The sequence below is a fragment of the Leptonychotes weddellii genome, chromosome X (assembly GCF_054177405.1).
Source record: "Leptonychotes weddellii isolate Sample4059 chromosome X, ASM5417740v2, whole genome shotgun sequence".
In the NCBI taxonomy this organism is placed as follows: Eukaryota; Metazoa; Chordata; class Mammalia; order Carnivora; family Phocidae; genus Leptonychotes; species Leptonychotes weddellii.
Window position 1 is genome coordinate 93,766,680 of NC_138385.1, and position 14,808 is coordinate 93,781,487.

At 39.5% G+C, this 14,808-nt stretch overlaps 1 protein-coding gene across 4 annotated transcripts in view; it reads left to right on the forward strand.

The window, feature by feature from the left end:
• SCML2 (Scm polycomb group protein like 2) overlaps positions 1-14,808 on the forward strand; it is a 95,655-nt gene that overhangs the window by 28,249 nt on the left and 52,598 nt on the right. For all 4 annotated transcript variants that reach the window (XM_006737936.3, XM_081809102.1, XM_081809101.1 and 1 more), the window contains exon 6: positions 4,790-4,878. In XM_006737936.3, coding sequence (XP_006737999.2) covers positions 4,790-4,878 — 89 coding nt within the window. The remainder of the gene's footprint in view (positions 1-4,789; positions 4,879-14,808) is intronic.

The window sequence follows — 14,808 nt, forward strand, 5'->3', positions numbered from 1 at the left end:
AGCCGAAATCAAGAGTCAGCTGCCTAACCAGCTGAGCCACCCAGGCGCCCCAGATTTGATTTTTAAGTAATCTTTACACCCAATGTGGGGCTCGAACTCACAACCCCAGGATCAAGTCGCTTGCTCTACTGACCAAGCCAGCCATATGCCCCTGAAGTAGCCTTTTAGAAATCTCTTGCAGGCATTTTTGCAAATAGATGGTTATTGTGGGGAATGTATGAGAGATCAACTCAGTACCATATGTTACAGAGTTTCGTGTCAGTACACAGGTGGCATATGTGTGCTGAAGGTCCTCCACTCCAGGGCAAGACACATGCTGTCTTCAAACTTGAAATGTCAGAAGCAGCTCTACTGGGTCACACATGCAGATTCAGAAACTCTTCTGGGGGAGAAGTTTGTAGCATTTCTTATTGAGTCACTTCCTCCCTCATTATTGTCTGTTGAGCCATTCAGCATTTTTGGCATGGCGGGGAGTCCAGGTGAAGGGTATGATTCCACATCCAGACCCCAGTTTCAAACTTGGAAGTTTCATTATAACTACAATGAGAAGAAATCATAGTGAGGGGTAGGGGTCAGTACCTTTAGATCTTTGAAAAGGAGATTGATGGAACTTTATGAGCAAAGGTTTTTAAGTACAAAACTCTCAATTTTGACCAAGTTTTTGAAAGCTAAAAAGTATGTGACTCCAGTTTCGGGCAAATTTGTTCTCTCTTAATATTTATTTATTTTTAAAAGATTTATTTATTTATTTTAAAGAGAGAAAGAGCGTGTGTGCACAAGGCAGGGAGGGGTAGAGGGAGAGGGAGAGAAACTTTATAGACTCAGCATTCGGTGCAGAGCCCGACACAGGACTCGATCCCACGACCCCCACGACCCCAAGACCACAACCCGGGAGGAAACCAAAAATCCAACTGTGCCACCCAGGCATCCCTGTTCTCTCTCTCTCTCTCTTTTTAAAAGATTTTATTTATTTATTTGCCAGAGGGAGAGAGAGAGGGAGAGTACAAACAGGGGGAGTGACAGGCAGAGGGAGAAGCAGACTCCCCGCTGAGCAGGGAGCCCGGTGCGGGGCTCGATCCCAGGACCCTGGGATCATGACCTGAGCCGAAGGCAGACGCTTAACCATCTGAGCCACCCAGGCGCCCCATCCCTGTTCTCTCTTAATATTCAGATGTACTCCGGGGGTGCCTGGGTGGCACAGTTGGTTAAGCATACAACTGCTGGTTTCAGCTCACGTTGTGATCTGAGGGTCATGAGATAGAGCCCTACGTTGGGCTCTGTTCTCAGCTCAGAGTCTGCTTGAGACTCTTTCTCCCTTTCCCTTTGCCCCTCCCTCCTGTGCTCATGTGCACTCCCCCCCAAATAAATAAATCTTTAAAAAAAACAAAACCCCTGGGGGCACCTGGGTGGCTCAGTCAGTTAAGCATCCGCCTTTGACTCAGGTCATGATGTGGGCGGGGGTGGGGTGGGTGGGTGGGGTGGGGGTGGTCCTGGGATTGAGCCCTGCATTAGGCTCCCTGCCCTTCTCCCTCTGCCTATTCCTCCCTCTCCCTGCTTTTCCCTCTCCCTCAGCTTACTGCTCCCCCTGCTTGTGCTCTCTCTCTCTTCTTCAAATAAATAAATAAAATCTTAAAAAAAAAAGCCTGGCCCCCCAAAATATTTTTAGATGTAGTCTGTTATTCTGTAGAAAATAAGTGATTTCCTTTATTACTTCTACAGTCTTCTTTTTTTTTTTAAGATTTTATTTATTTGAGAGAGACCATGAGGGCGGGGTGAGGGGCAGAGGGAGAAGCAGACTCTCCACTGAGCAGGGAGCCCAATGCGATGTGGGGCTTGATCCTGGGACTCCGGGATCAGGATCATGACCTGAGCTGAAGGCAGATGCTTAACCAACTGAGCCACCCAGGCGTCCCTATTACTTCTGTAGTCTTGAGTGAATGGTAGATATTAGTTTTGGTTTCTTCTTTACAATGCTGAAAATGAAAATTCTCTAGTGTAAAGCACAATGAAAGAATGGATTTCTTTTTGTTTCCTACTATAGTTAAAAATTTCCTCAGAACCCAAAATTTAAGATATTAATAATTACCACTCTTTTAGCAATATATTTTTATACTTTTCTTGCTCTAATTGTTAATTATTCCTAATTTGGTTTAAAATATTAAAAAATAACTAATTAGAGATGTGTTATTCCAAGAAGGTGGTTTAGGGTGTGTGTCTTTTCTGCCTTTTGCCTTCTTTTCTTTCTTCATACCATTTATGTTTTAAATATCTCTTATATCCTACAGAATTCTGTAAGAGACAGAAGTGTAAACCTGAGGCATAGTGCTTCCCTGTTTGGATTTGATTTGTTTACAAATGATAATATGTTTTTGGAATTTTGTTTAAAGGAAGCATAACTGCCGTGATTGCCAACATTTCAAACACATAGCCAGATTTATGATAATTCTTTTTTCAAATGACTTTTAGAGTTTTTTAATTAAAAACATGAAATACATAGCAGTACATGCTGATTAATATATATTTTGATAGTACATATTAAAAATAGACAATTTTTGCCAATTTGCTCATTAGGTGCTTTGAATAGTTCAGTTTCCATTTTATAACACAACTTACTTGGTTTTCTTTTTTAAAAGGTTATTTAAACCTTAAAGGTTATTATTTAAAAGCTTTTTTAAAGTTTTAGCATGCAAACAGAAAAGTATACAGTTTGTAAGTGTACAGCTTATAAATGAACACATCCATATAACCATCACCCAAATCAAGAAACAGAATATTATCAGCACCCCAGAAGCCCCACTCCTGCTGATCCCGTCATAAACCTCCCATTCCCAAAGGTACCACTGTCTAGACTTCCTAACATTGTAGATTAGTTTTATCTGTGTTTGAGTTTTTATATGCACTTTCATCTATTTTTGGCCTTTTAATCGATGTTTGACTTCAGGCAATTAAAGATTTTTTTTTTAAAGATTTTATTTATTTATTTGACAGAGAGTGAGAGAGCACAAGCAGGGGAAGCAGCAGGCAGAGGGAGAGGGAGAAGCAGGCTCCCCGCTGAACAGAGAGCCCAATGCAGGGCTCGATCCCAGGACCCTGGGATCATGACCTGAGCTGAAGGCAGCTGCTTAACCGACTGAGCCACCTAGGTGTCCCTAGGCAATTAAAGAAATAAGAAAAATGTCAAATTAAGATGATGATGATGATAATGATAGCAATGATGATGATTACATGATGTAATAGGATAAGATGGGGGTTAAGAGAAAGGCATAAGGACCAGAGAATTATTTTTATGCAATATTCTAACCACAATGTGGCAAATCCATTTTGTGGATGATTATTTATTAGATATCACTAATAATACTGACTTATTATAAAGGAGTATATAATAAATCCCCTTCTTCCCCCAATTTTTCCCCCCTCAGATTAAGGGGATTTTGGTATAGGATTATTATAGGATGACTTTCTGTCTGAACTTTTTTGTATGGTTAATCCTACTGATGGACCTATTGCCAGGGATTGCCAGTGATTCATGTGCCTCCCTATCTTAATGCATGTATCCATCAGGAATGCTGGCAAGTTCTCTTTAATTCTGGCATTAGTGCAGGCAAGTGTTGCATGAAACGGATTGCAATAAAGCAATACAACTAGCAGACCTCTACCCCCTGTTGCATGTGCCAGATGCTGTGATACTCACTATTAATTGATGAGATCTCTAAAAAAGACACCTGTTGAGTGTATTTTGATTTCATCTGATACAAATTCTAAGAGAAGATCTTGTTTAGTGTGTGTAAAGATTGCTAAAGTGAGAGCTATCTTTTTTCCTAACATTGTATGAAAAATTTCAAACATACAGAAAAGGTGAAAATATTTTACAGTGAACACCCACATACCCATCACCTAGGTTCTGCCATTGTCATTTTACATGCTTGCTTTATCCCTTATCTATCTGCCTTTTTTTTTTTTTTTTTAAGATTTTATTTATTTATTTGACAGAGAGAGAGACAGCGAGAGCAGGAACACAAGCAGGGGGAGTGGGAGAGGGAGAAGCAGGCTTCCTGCCGAGCAGGGAGCCCGATGTGGGACTCGATCCCAGGACCCTGGGATCATGACCTGAGCCGAAGGCAGATGCTTAATGACTGAGCCACCCAGGCGCCCTCTATCTGCCTTTCTATCGATTCATCAATCCATCTTATTTTTAAATGTATTTCAGAGGAAGTTTTTGATGTTAGTACATTTCCCCTAAATACTTTAGCATGCATATCATTAACTAGAGGTCAGTGTTTATTTACAGTTTTTTTTAAATTTTGAGGTGAAATTTATATACAGTGAAATGCATCATAAGTGTACGTTTGCTGAGTTTCACAAGAAACTGTCTTTCTGAAAGGAAAGAAGGCAGGGACTCTAAGGAAAAAGAAGGGCTGGAAGTCTTTTGCAGCCTTTGCTGTGCTTGTGTGGCTGTTGGTGGGGACTGGAAGCTCTTGTGGGTTTTGGCTTGGATCACCCCTAGTATTATGGCCCATTCCTAACATACATACATGTATGTCGGTGACCTCTAGCTAGTGGCTTCTCTAAAATGAGAGTTTCTACCCCTACTGTAGCATTGCTGCCAAGTAGTACAGTGGGTACAGTAGAACTGATTGGAGGGTGCATCTGCTTCTCTTAGCTATGTCCTTAGTTTCTCAGTAAGAAAGTCATTCTCTGGAGAAGAATGGTAAACAAAACCTCTTTTTTATACCAACTTGCTGTAATGTCACAGGGAGACTTTTTCACGCTGATTTATTTTATAAAATAGGGTATCAGATGAATGCGTCATCTTGGCCAATGTTCCTCTTACGAACACTGAATGGATCTGAAATGGCACCTGCGACATTCTTTAAGAAGGTAAGAAAGATGTTATAAAAAGCTTCCGTCACCTGGGCTGTAGTTTTGTTGTTTTAATAGGGGCACTGAAATGCTTTGTCTTCTCCGATATGGAAAAAAAAATTCTTTTTAAATTACTGGATTGACACGTGTATTAATCTGCTAGAGTTTCCCTTACAAAGTACCACAGACTGGGTGGCTTAAACAATAGAAAATTATTTTTTCACAATCCTGGGAGCTCTGAGTCCAAAATTGAAGTGCCATCAGGGTTGGTTTCTAGTGAGGCCTCGTTCCTCGGCTTATAGATGGCCGCCTTTTTGCTGTGTCCTCACATGGCCTCTTCTCTGTGCCTGTGGGGAAGGAGAGGTATCTCTGGTTTCTCTTCCTCTTACAAGGACACTAGTCCTTTTGGGTTAGGACTTGACCCTTATGACCTCACTTAACCTTTATTACCTCCTTAAAGGCCCTATCTCTGAATACAATGACATTGGGGATTAGGGCTTCAATTTATGAATTTGGGAGGACATCATTCAGTTCATTACAGTGACTTAAACAACAGAAACTTATTTTCTTACCGCTCTGGATGCTAGAAGTCCAAGATCAAGGTATCAGCGGGCTTAGTTTCTTTTGAGGCCTCTCTCCTTGACTTGTAAATGGCTGTCTTCTCTTTGTGTCTTCACATGATCTGTGTGTCTGTGTCTTCCTTTCCTCCTCTTATGAGGATACCAGTCATTGGATTAGGGCCCACCCTGATGACCTCATTTTAACTTAATTACCTCTTTAAAGACCCTGTCTCCAAATGAAATCACATTCTGAGGTACTGGGGTTAGGATTTAAATATGAATATGGCAGGGGTGGGGACACGCTTCAGCCCATAACAGCAAGTCATAAAAAAGTCTCAGTTATAATCACCCACTAGTCAAAATGAATGTGTACCCTCTTTCTTCACCCTAGATATGAAAGGAGTGCTCTACTGGAAGCAAATATTCATTGCTATTTTTTATTTACCTTCAGAAGTGAAGCTTCCCCTCACTTTGCTGTATTAGTCATCCTTCGACATTGGAGAAAATGATGATGGGCCAAAAAACCACTTGAAAGTTACTTAGAGAGATTTGGTTTCAGAAGTAAAAGAATGTTAAAAACAGTCATCAGAAAGCATTTGTTATAAGGAAATATTTGTTATATAACAAAGAGGGAAAATTCCGAAGATAGTTTATGCTCTTGAGAAAATGTTGAAAGAGTACACTATGTTAAGAAACAGTGAATAAAAGCCAAGTTTTAGTTAAATTACGGGTCAAAATATTTCTTTCTCACCCTCTGCCCTGATTCTTTTTTCAGTCACTTAAATTTTATTACAGTTATTTATGTCAAGAATGGTAAATATTGTAGTTTTTTTTAAAAAAGGGATTCAACAATTCTATACATTTCTCAGTGCTTATCTCAAGGTAAGTGGACTCTTAATCCCCTTTATCTATTTTACCCCTCTCCCCACTCACCTCCCCTCTGGCAACTATCAGTTTGTTCTCTATTTAAGAGTCTGTTTTTTTGTTTGTCTCTTTTTTCTTTGTTTTGTTTCTTAAATTCCACATGAGTGAAATCATATGGTATTTGTCTTTCTCTGACTGACTTATTTCACTTAGCATTTTACTCTCTAGGTCCATCCGTGTTGTTGCAAATGGCAAGATCTCTTTCTCATGGCTAATATTCCATTGTATATATATGTATATATACCACATCTTTATCCATTCATTTATGGATGGACACTTAGGTTGCTTCCATATTTTGGCTATTGTATATAATACTGCAGTAAACATAGGGGTGCATTTATCTTTTCAAATTAGTGTTTTCATTTTCTTTGGGTAAATACCCAGTAGTGGAATTACTGGATCATAGGGTAATTCTATTTTTAATTTCTTGAGGAACCTCCATACTGGTTTCCGCAGTGACTGCACCAGTTTGCATTCTCACCAACAGTGCACCAGGGTTCCTTTTTCTCCATATCCTCGCCAACATTTGTTATTTCTTGTCTTTTTGACTTTAGCCATTCCGACAGGTGTGAAGTGATACCTCGTTGTGGCTTTGATTTGCATTTCCCTGATGATGAGTGATGTTGAGCATCTTTTCATGTGTCTGTTGGCCATCTGGATGTCTTCTTTGGAAAAATGGCTATTCAGGTTCTCTGCCCATTTTTTAAAATCAGATTATTTCATTTTTTGGTGTTGAGTTCTCTAAGTTCTTTATATATTTTGAATATTAACCCCTTATCAGATATATCATTTGCAGATACCTCCTCCCATTCAGTAGGTTGCCTTTTTGTTTTGTTGATGGTTTCCTTTGCTGTGCAGAAGCTTTTTATTTTGGTGTAGTCCCAATGGTTTAATTTTGCTTTTATTTCCCTTTCCAGAGGAGGCATATAGAAAAGTAGAAAGATAGAAAAACAGAGACACATAGAAAAAATGTTTCTGTGGCCAATGTCAAAGAAATTACTGCCTCTATTTTCTTCTAGGAATTTTATGGTTTCTGATCTCACATTTAGGTTTCTTGTTTTTTGTTTTTTTAAGATTTTATTTATTTATTTGAGAGACAGAACGAGAGAGAGCACAAGCAGGGTCAGGGACAGAGGGAGAAGCAGACTCCCGCTGAGCAGGGAGCCAGATGTGGGGCTCCAACCCGGGACCCCGGGATCATGACTTGAGCTGAAGGCAGATGCTTAACCGACTGAGCCACCCAGGCGCCCCCACATTTAGGTTCTTAATCCATTTCAGGTTTGTTTTTGTGTAACAAAGTGGTCCAGTTCTGTTGCTTAGCGTGTAGCTGTCCAGTTTTCCCAGCACCATTTGTTGAAGAGACTGTCTTTTCCCCATTGTTGTGACTCAGTTGACCATATAAGTGTGGGTTTATTTCTGGACTCTGTTCCATTGATCTATGTGTCTATTTTTGGCCTGTACCATACTGTTTTGATTACTACAACTTTATAGTATATCTTGAAATCTGAGATTATGATACTTCCAGCTTTGTTCTTCTTTTTCAAGACTGCTTTGGCTAAGGTTTTAAAAGGTTTTGGAGAACCTTAAAGACATAAGGATGTGTAAAACATCAATTAATATGATTCTTGCATTGCAAAGAAAAATTCTTTGAGTGCCACTTTGAGTAGCAAGAGTGCCTGAAAGTGGGTTTGCCCTTCCACCTCCCAGCAAGGGACACAGGCCCTTTGGGCAATGTGTAAAGCATATGTGAGAATAGTAACAAAAGAGATGTTTAGTAGTAGTCTTTATTAAACACTATTAGCTTGGGCTGTGGCTTTAGAAAAGCCATTGGATTTATTTTACTTATCAGATTGCTTTGTTAGCTAGTTACATGCCACATGTCACACACATTATGTTTTTCATTTTTAAAAATTATGAAAGTAATTCATGTTTGGAGAGAGGATATCAAAATACGCACTTAGCTAGAGTAAAAAGTGCGTGTCTTTTTATCTGTCCCATCCTTTCCTCCTTTCCACCCTCTTCTCTCCAAATAGAAGTTTTATTTGTGTTCTCCTAGACTTTTTTCTGTGCATTCACAGACATATATGGGCTTTTATTTTTTTAAACATAAATTTGAATATATTGTGAATATTGTTCTGTGATTTATTTTTACCCTTAAAATATGTGTATTCTGGAAACCTTTCCATTTTGCTTCATATGTATTTTAGGTTGTGTTGTACTAGTCTGTGGTAGGGATTACCATAATTGGTTTAATCTGTCCCTAAGGATGGATGTTTAGGTTGTGTCCATATTCTTGTTTAAGTCATCTGTAATCTAGAGGTTTCTTTATAAGTGTGAAGGCTATATTTGTAGAAGTAGAATTTTTGGCTCAAAGGGAATGTGTGCTTTAAGTGTTGATATATACTATTAAATTGCAACCCCAACAGGTGTTTCAAGCTATGCTCCACTATTATTGTATAGATGTTTCTATTCCTACACTTTCACTAGCATCAAATATCATTGATCTTTAAAAATTTTATTTATCTTTTTCTGGGGGAGTTGGGGGTGGGGATGGTATCTCATTGCTGTAATTTGCACTGAACTGATTACCAGTGAAACTGAGCTTTTAAAATGTGTTTAATGGCCTTTTATTTTTCTGTGGATTACCTGATTATAGCCTTTGCCTGTTTTTCTGTTGGATTTCTGTTCTTACTCATTGATTTGTGGGTGCTCTTTCAGCCAAGCTTGAAACTTTGCCAAGAGCCATTTTAAATCACTACTCCTTCTTGACCGTGGCCTCTGAATATCCATTTAATGAGGAAGGCCCACCCACTTAGCTTCCTAATTATTTTTTCTCATGTTTCTTTCTAACCTTACCACCACTGCCCCTTGTGCAGGCTTTCCTCTTGCCTGAACTGTTCAGCTAGCCTTATAACTGCCTCTAACCTTCATCCTTCCACACAACTGCCAGAAATATCTGATATAGGAGCCTTAACCACATCATTCACTTGCTTAAAACTCTTGAAGTTCCCAGTTGCACTCAGGATGAAGTGTAAGTTTGTTAATATGGCCTTTAAGGTGCTGTATGATCTGGATTATGGCTGCCACTCCTTGCTTTGTATTTTATGTTCTAAATTGTTTCTGATAGCCTGTTGATACCATGATCCTTTTTTGAGCTGGTTGTCTCTGGTTAACGCTAAGTTTCTAGTTAGGCATTAAATCCTCTAATGTATCTTCCCTAATTCCCCCTTTCTATTCTTATGCTTCTTTAGCACCTTGCGCATATCTCAATCTTTATAGGAATTGGATTATATTATTATTTTCATTGTCTCTTCCTAGACTATGAGTTCCTTTTGAACAGTTAATGTCTTTGTATTCTCGGTGTCTATCATAGGTCTTGGAACATACTTGTTTGTTAAATGAAGAAAGGTTGGAGAATACAGAAAGATGAATACATACAGAGGGAGAAAATGGGTTTTGTTTTGGACATGTCAGGGTGCTTCTCGGAAATTTGAGGAGGGATGACTACTAGCAGACTGTTGGAAGTAAAGTGTTCAGAACTTAAAAACAAGGTTTGGCTTGGGTATGTGGATATGGCAGTTTTTAGTTTAAATGGTAACGATGGAAGCCTTGAGAATGAAAAAGCTAGTCTAGAGAGAATACCTAGAAGGAGAAGAGGAGAGTATCAAGGCTAGAACCTTGAGAAATACCCACTCACCTTTATGATGTATAAGTAGCTATATCAGGTACTTAATAAAGGTCGGTTGAGAGGAAAGCTGATTCTTGACTATTTGGTGGATAGGAAGTTTATTGGTTACATTAGCAAGAACTAACGACCAGGTGAAAAGTGTCCTCAGGTAGAGTTAAATTTGTAGTTTTGGGGGCAGAATATCGATAAGAGTTCATTCCTGATAGCCTCAGTTTACTCTGTGAAATAGGCAACTGACAAAGGCTGGAGGGAAGGATTCATACATAGATTGAATGTCTACTGTGTTCCAGCACTGGGGTAGAGAACTTACTCTCTGGTTGAGAAGAAAGTTAACAAAATAATAAACATATAATGAGGATACATAAAATTTGTCTTAAAATGAATGGTAAATGGAACAACAGCTGTATGAGATGGGAAAAAGATTGGCCTAGGGACACATGACAGTATTTTGGAGGATTCAGCTAAGGATGAACACTAAATAAATGGTACTACATATAATAAACATGTGGGACTTTTCTCCAGCAGTGTTCAGCAACTAAGTATAAATAGGTAAAGTGGATGGTGATCTTTTTTTTTTTAAGATTTTATTTATTTATTTATTTATTTAGAGCACAAGTGGGGCGGGGAGAGGGACAGAGGGAGAGAGACCATCTCAAGCAGACTCCATCCTCGGTGTGGAGCCTGATGCGGGGCTTCATCTTGTGACCCTGAGATCACAACCTAAGCCAAAATCAAGAGTCAGACACTTAACCGACTGAACCACCCAGGCATCCCATGGTGATCTTGAATTAAGGTTTGGAGATAATAAAATGACAGCGGGATAAGTCGATTTTGGGTGACATGATGCTCTGTAACCTGGATGTGAAAGAATTTTATAGAATGTTAGAGTATTTGGTCCCCTTCACTTTTTTATCTCTATCGGTGGTTCTCAACTGGGAAGGGGGGCGATTTGCCCCGCACGAGACATTTGGCAATATATGGGGACATTTTTGTTCATCACAACTGTGTGTGTGTGTGTAGGGGTGCTACTTACATCTAGTGGGTAGAGACCAGGGACACTGCTAAATATCCTACAGTGCACAGAACAGCCCCCACAACAGAATGGCAGTAGTGCCAACGTTGAGAAACTCTGATCTGTATTAATTCCTTGGTGATCTCATCTAATTCCTGGCTTTAAATACAGTTTATATGCAGATGACTTTCAAATTGGTATTTCCAATTCAGACTTTTTGTTCCCAGCTCAGACTTGAATATCCACACAACATCCCCACTTGGATGTCCAATAGACATCTCAGACTTCTGCCTGCAGCCTTTCCCATCTCAAGGAGTGGTAACTGTTATTCCAATTGCTCAGGCCAAAAACCTTGGTGATTATTTCTTTCACACACTACATCCAGTCCATAAGGAAATCCTATGGGCGTTACCTTCAAAATATATTCAAAATCCAGCTACTTCTTGACATCTCTCTTGCTATCAGCTGGTACAAGTTGCTTTTATCTCTCACCTAGATTACTTCAGTAGCCTCCTCATTGACCTCTTTATTTATAACCTTACAGTTTGTAGTCAACACAGTAACCAGAATATTCCTTTTAAAACATAAATGAGATTATATCACTTCTCTGCTCAAAATTGTCCAGGGGCTCACCATTTTACTCAGAGTCCTTATAGTGGCCTCCATGGCTCTCCATACGACCCCTCATTATCTCTCTAACGTTGTTTCCTACTGCTCTCTCACTTGCATACTAAATTGTAGCCACACTCACTTCCTTGTTCTTCGAACATGTGGACACATCTGCTTTAAGGCCTTGGCCCTGGCTATTCTCTCTGCCTGGAATACTCTTCCTGTAGGTAACTGCGTGGTTAATAATCACCTTTAGGGTTCTGTTCACATGTCACCTTCCATATGAGGCTTGTTCTCATTACCCTATTTAAAGTATTTCTTTTTGGGGCGCCTGGGTGGCTCCGTCAGTTAAGCATCTGCCATCGGCTAGGTCATGATCCCAGAGTCCTGGAATCGAGCCCCATATTGGGCTCCCTGCCGAGCAGGGAGTCTGCTTCTCCCTTTCTCTGTCCTCCCCCCGCCACTCGTGCACTACCCCTCACCTCTCTCTCTCTCTTTCTCTCAGATAAGTAAAATCTTAAAAAAAATAAAGTGTTTCTTTTTAAGATTTATTTATTATTATTTTCAAAGATCTTATTAGAGAGAGAGAGAGAGAGCTCCTGCGCATGCATGTGCCAGGGGGTGGGGTGCCCATCACAGGGCTCAGTCTCAGGACCTAAGCTGAAACCAAGAGTTGGTCCCGCTTAACCGACTGCACCATCCAGGCTCCTCACCCTATTTAAAGTTTTGCACAACCCCTCCCTTACATTTTTCTCTGGATTGCCCTTGCTCTGCTTTACTTTCTTTTTTTGCATAGCACTTATCTTTTTTTTTTTTTTTTAAGATTTTATTTATTTATTTGACAGAGAGAGACACAGTGAGAGCAGGATCACAAGCAGGGGGAGAGGGAGAGGGAGAAACAGGCTTCCTGCGGAGCAGGGAGCCCGATGCGGGGCTCGATCCCAGGACCCTGGGATCATGACCTGAGCCGAAGGCAGACGCTTAACGACTGAGCCACCCAGGCGCCCCAGCACTTACCATTTTTGACATAGAATATATTTTGCTTATGTTATGGTGTTTCTCATCTTTCTCTTTACTAAGCATGTGAATACCGCAAGGGGGGGATTTTTGTCTATTTTGCTACTTAATGTATATCAGGAGCCTTCAGTAGTGTCTGACATTAGTAGGCACTTTGTAAATATTTGTGAATAAATAAATGAAGCTTAAAGGACTAGAATTTTTGATGAGGTCAAAGAAGTAGTTGATTAAAAGTAAGGAAGTAGAAGTTAAGGATAGGAGTCTGTGGTCAGGAGTAGACTCTGGGAATACAGCCATAAACAAAGCAGTGAAAGAGCTCCTGTCCTTATGGAGCTTGCCTTCTGGCTGGGGAAATGCATAATAAACCATGCAAAATAAATAAAGTCTATATTATGTTTGATGGTTGTAACTGCTAAGGAAAAGGGAGAGTGACATTTTAGATAGGTTGGCCAGGAAGGTCTTGCTGAGAAGATGCCATTGGAGTGAAGATCTGAAGAAAGGGAGAGAAGGAACCATGAGGTTACAAGGGTAAGAATATTGCAAGCGGAGGGGTAATGCAGATAATGCTCACACTTGGCCTCAGAGTCTGTGGGATATGAAAAGAAATAGCCTTTAAGGAGAAGCATATTGTAGGTAGGTAGGCAAGGAGAGGGGTTAAAAGAGCGTTCTTTACTACCATATATATATATATATTTTTTTTTTTTAAGTAAGCTCTCCACCCAACGTTGGGCTTGAACTCAGTACCCCAAGATCAGGAGTTGCATGCTCTACCGACTGAGCCAGCCAGGCGCCCCTACACATTATATCTTTGTGTTTAGGAAGTCATTCAAGAACTGATGATGACATACAAAACATTCTTTAAAAACATTTTTAAAAGCTACTTTATATCATTACCTTTTGTGGACAGCAGAGGGAACCATTTTGCCAATTATCTAAATCTGGAGGTAGCTTGTTTTGAGATAAAACCCTTTCATTTATTTATGAAAAAGGAGCAGTTCCTTTGGTTTTTTAAAAATCAATGTATTTGTTTTCTTCCAGAGCTCTGTTAATATATGTTTGTATGGCTATACTGATGTAAGTAACTTTGGTAGAGTATTCATGAAATTTAGAAGAATTAATAAACAGTATGAACATCTTAGAGAATAAATTGCATTTTGTCCATAATCATTGTCTGTTTTTTTTTTACTTGTCAGCTAATAGTGTTATTGATGACATACTGTTACATTTGGGTTATCTTTTTAGATTAGAGTTTGAATCTTAAAAATTTTTTTTTTTTTAAAGATTTTATTTATTTATTTGAGAAAGAGAGAATGAGAGAGCACATGAGAGGGGGGAGGGTCAGAGGGAGAAGCAGGCTCCCCGCTGAGCAGGGAGCCTGATGCGGGACTCGATCCCCGGACTCCAGGATCATGACCTGAGCCGAAGGCAGTCGCTTAACCAATTGAGCCACCCAGGCGCCCATGAATCTTAAAATTTTCTTTCCTGCTCATTCCTGTCTTAATTCTATTTTGTAGCAGAAAATGTGTCTTGCCATTTGAATTTAGTTTGCTTTGCTACAGGAAGTCTTATTCTTATTTGGTTATATGATAGTGTAAGGTCCTAGGAACCTTATGTGTGCCTTGAATATTTCCTCCATTCTGTGAATGTGCAGCACAAGTTTATCAACTGCCAAAGTTTTCTTTTGTCAAATCCTCCTCCCTTTTCTCCTGCCATATGTAGTAACAATTAGTTGACCTTTAGCCCCTTCATGAAGTGGCAGTAAGTCTGCTTCTTACCAGCTACTTGTTTATCAAATAACTGTGATCTTTGATCAAGCTAACTTTTGCCCTCTGACTTTTGGGTGGTTTTTAAGAACCAAATTAAGATTATGTAATTAAAAGGACTTTGAAGACTAATAATTAAGGAACTTTAAGACTTCAAGGGTATAAAGGATATCACTGGAAAAGTAAGGACAGTGAGATGGGTTTAAAGGGGGCATTTTATTTTTATTTATTTATTTATTTATTTATTTATTTATTTATTTATTTAAAAGATTTTATTTATTTATTTGACAGACAGAGACACAGCGAGAGAGGGAACACAAGCAGGGTGAATGGGAGAGGGAGAGGCAGGCTTCCCGCGGAACAGGGAGCCCGATG